This window comes from Pecten maximus, chromosome 4 (genome assembly GCF_902652985.1).
Source record: "Pecten maximus chromosome 4, xPecMax1.1, whole genome shotgun sequence".
NCBI lineage: Eukaryota > Metazoa > Mollusca > Bivalvia > Pectinida > Pectinidae > Pecten > Pecten maximus.
Genome location: NC_047018.1, coordinates 47,061,548 through 47,065,153, shown reverse-complemented (window position 1 = coordinate 47,065,153; position 3,606 = coordinate 47,061,548). Strand labels below are relative to the sequence as shown.

At 32.9% G+C, this 3,606-nt stretch overlaps 1 protein-coding gene across 1 annotated transcript; it reads left to right on the top strand.

Annotated features, from left to right (window-relative positions):
• Positions 1 to 624: 624 nt before the first annotated feature.
• LOC117326273 lies at positions 625 to 3,072 on the top strand. The gene is made up of 4 exons (XM_033882949.1): positions 625 to 653; positions 1,007 to 1,202; positions 1,651 to 1,765; positions 2,388 to 3,072. The coding sequence occupies exons 1-4, from the start codon at positions 634 to 636 to the stop codon at positions 2,537 to 2,539; spliced, it is 483 nt and encodes a 160-aa protein (XP_033738840.1). The 5' UTR covers positions 625 to 633; the 3' UTR covers positions 2,540 to 3,072.
• The last annotated feature ends 534 nt before the right edge of the window (positions 3,073 to 3,606 follow it).

The following is a 3,606-nucleotide window of genomic DNA, read 5'->3' as shown; positions in this document are numbered from 1 at the left end:
TCTGTTAGCAGTCTACTTGTTTAGTACCATTTGGAAAACCATTATGGTTGATAAAACCTCTTTATCAGAGGTTTTGGTTATTTCAAAATACGTGTCCAGTCAAAGCTATATCTGTTCTGTTTCAGACAACCTACATCCAGTGCGAGTGAGGCCAAGCGACTGTGTTGCTAAACCTAACAATGTGTGGGAAGACGGAGGCATATCAAAGATGATAATCCATACATCCGGGTACGTACATATCAAAGATGATAATCCATACATCCGGGTACGTACATATCAAAGATGATAATCCATACATCCGGGTACGTACATATCAAAGATGATAATCCATACATCCGGGTACGTACATATCAAAGATGATAATCCATACATCCGGGTACGTATATATCAAAGATGATAATCCATACATCCGGGTACGTACATATCAAACATGATAATCCGTACATCCGGGTACGTACATGGGAGGCATATCAAAGATGATAATCCATACATCCGGGTACGTACATATCAAAGATGATAATCCATACATCCGGGTACGTATATATCAAAGATGATAATCCATACATCCGGGTACGTACATATCAAACATGATAATCCGTACATCCGGGTACGTACATGGGAGGCATATCAAAGATGATAATCCATACATCCGGGTACGTACATGCTGCAGTCAAAGAGAGTTTACTACATCCCTAAATATTCAATGTGTGTATTTTTAAGAATAATTTCTAATGATAAAGAAATATTCCTGATCGAACGTGAAAGGAAAATGTAATGGGGATCATCTGCCCGACCACGAAGGTTTTCGCCGAGTAATTTATATTCCGTTTTTCTCCCACATTAAGATACCTCAGTGATATCCATCCGATCCGACAGGAATGATTGAGTAATTGATAATAACGTGTTTTGCTATTGGTTTAAAGGATGACATAACTGTAAGTAGATATTAATATGTATTTGTATGAACATGTATATTGTAGAAAGTTATTTTGTTCGTGTTGCCTAGATGTCTACCAACCGGAAGTGACGTATCGCCTTTCACTCCTTCTTCAACATTCAATATGACCAGCGACAATACCACATTTCCAGCCGTCTATAACACCGGAAGTTTTTATATGCCACGATTTGAAAATCAAGCGGATGTATACCTAAGATGTAAACTGGATTTCTGCTTTCGGTTTGATGACGCATCCTGTACTACGGTATTCATGTAAAATATGTATTACATGTATATGAATTTGTCTATATTGTAGTTGCGTGAATATGGTTTGACATTTTTAACAATAGTCTCGGGATGCATTTTGTTATATTCTTTACTGTCAACCATTTTTTTTTTTATCGCAAATCACGTTTAATTACTTAAGCAAATCAGAATATACAAAAACTGGTATTCTATCTTAATTAAACTTATACAAGTACGCAGTTGAAATATGCTTGTTATTTTCTTTATGTGCAAAATATAATGCAAATATTTTAGCAACATAATTTTGCAAACTGTTCATGCAAATATTCCAACATTTTCAATGGTTTTGCACTATCCACATGACAAATTAGTATTAATGTCTGATAATAACTGATGCATTTTAAGCAACTGGCATGATAAACATAATTGTTTTGTGAAGATTGATCTTGATATATATTTCTTTACAGGATACATGTCAGAATAGAAAACGTCGCGATGCAGAGAGCGATTCTGACTCAACGGTATTAGGAGTACACGTAACTGTTACAGCGAAGAAATCGGGACAATATCATAGTTCACCAGGTAATGGACATAGTACATATATAGTTTGGTGGTATATATGGTCAAACCAGAATGACCTGTCGCGTTGACCTTTTCGTGGAATATTTAATGGGTAGTTCCATTTGCGCACAGTTGTGTTAACAAAACATATTGATTAGCAAACTACTGTGTCCAGCAGGGTGCTGTTTTGGATCATTCGTTTTTGTTACAATTTTATATTGACAACACAGGGATTGTATCATTTATTTTTGATGTGTGGTTTACACATATTCAAGTAACTATGTGATCAATTGTTTACATGCTAACAGTTTTGTCGCTAAATCTAGACCAGTACAAATACAAATGATGCAACTGATGATAAGGTTTGTTCCATTATACATACAAAGCACCTATTTTCTCTAACTGACTATAGGCTCGTCTGTGATCAATATGCTAATTAAAGTTCAACACGACAGGTCATTCTGACCGGACTATACATACAGTTTAAACTTGTGTGGGAGTTATGATCCCATCTCCTTCTTGTTTCATTATTATAAAATAAACTCTATAAATTAAAATATATTGATGCAAAACTAAATAAAGCTATAAACTAGTTTAATATACAATTTATAAAACAATTATATTATTTTGTTATTTACTGCAGACAAGTCACTTGCCGCGGAGGAGTACTGTTTGCAAGACCATGGATTTTTAGGGGTGATTGGTGTCCTTAGCTTTCTCACGTTAACCGCAATTGGGGTGACGTCATACCTCTATTGTAGGGTCCGAAGGACATACAAACAGGAAATATATTAAGGTTGTATAATACCATTACATAAACACTGATTATACAAACAGTTTGTGTCATGTGTGTTAATGTATTTCCACAAAATACCTTAATAATATGTTTATGTTATGAATCCTTTTTTTCAAGATAGAACTAACAGAAGTACGTATGTTCATACTGATTTTGGTTGATCTGCCAGTCGTATTAAGCAATGTGACAACTTTGACGCACTCATGCACAGTTATTTTCTAAGGGTGAGCATTATGTAAAAGCAATACGTTTTTGTTATAATTCGAAATAACTAAATGGTTGAATGTATCCTTGTAAGTATTGTGATGCGCTTATTAAATAATAAAGGGTAAATATGTTATACAAGTGTGTTTTAAATGTGTTCTTGATAAGTGATATATGTTTATACAAAGTATTTACATGATTACGATCCATGTTGGTATATACAAATATATATTTTACTTTTTATTCTCGTACATGTATATGTTTACTGTGCGTTCTCTTTGTTTTTTCTCGCCTAAGTATAAGATTGAATTTTAAATGTTAAAGATGGAAAGCCTAATATTTTTTTTTTTTTTTGAAAAACAATGTTATACAGGAAGAAAAGTTTTAATCTTATTTTACAGCTGGTAAATTGTATTACTGTTTATCAGTCTCAAATATCAATTTATTTTTCGCGTAGTGCTACATTAGCGAGTTTTAAGATATTTGATCTTTTTTGAATTTACTTTTCTTATCGATATACACATTTAAATCTCCTGCAATTTTGATAACATGTACTACACTTAATACTGAACAGGTTGCTGCACATGTGATGCTATAAGATTTTTTTGCTGATATATTTCCCTATTTTATCTTAAAGATAATCATGTGTGAACGTGTTTGCAAGACTGCGAGGTAGTACTTCAAATGTTTTTTTTTAATATATGTTTATATACACTCCATTCTCATTGAACCTTAATCAAAACAATCTAATTGTTTTGATCAATATATTATGTGATATACATGTATAAATAAACTATGATAGCAACAATGTATATTTTGCGTTTATTATGTCTCAGTTAAATTGAAAACTATAACAGAATTG

Bases quoted from the DNA above. Each gene is read 5' to 3' on its own strand.
- LOC117326273 (XM_033882949.1), top strand. From the start codon at position 634: ATGATAATCCATACATCCGG. The intron at 654-1,006 runs GTACGTACATGC...CGTGTTGCCTAG, and splicing joins ATGATAATCCATACATCCGG to ATGTCTACCAACCGGAAGTG. The intron at 1,203-1,650 runs GTATTCATGTAA...ATTTCTTTACAG, and splicing joins ATGACGCATCCTGTACTACG to GATACATGTCAGAATAGAAA.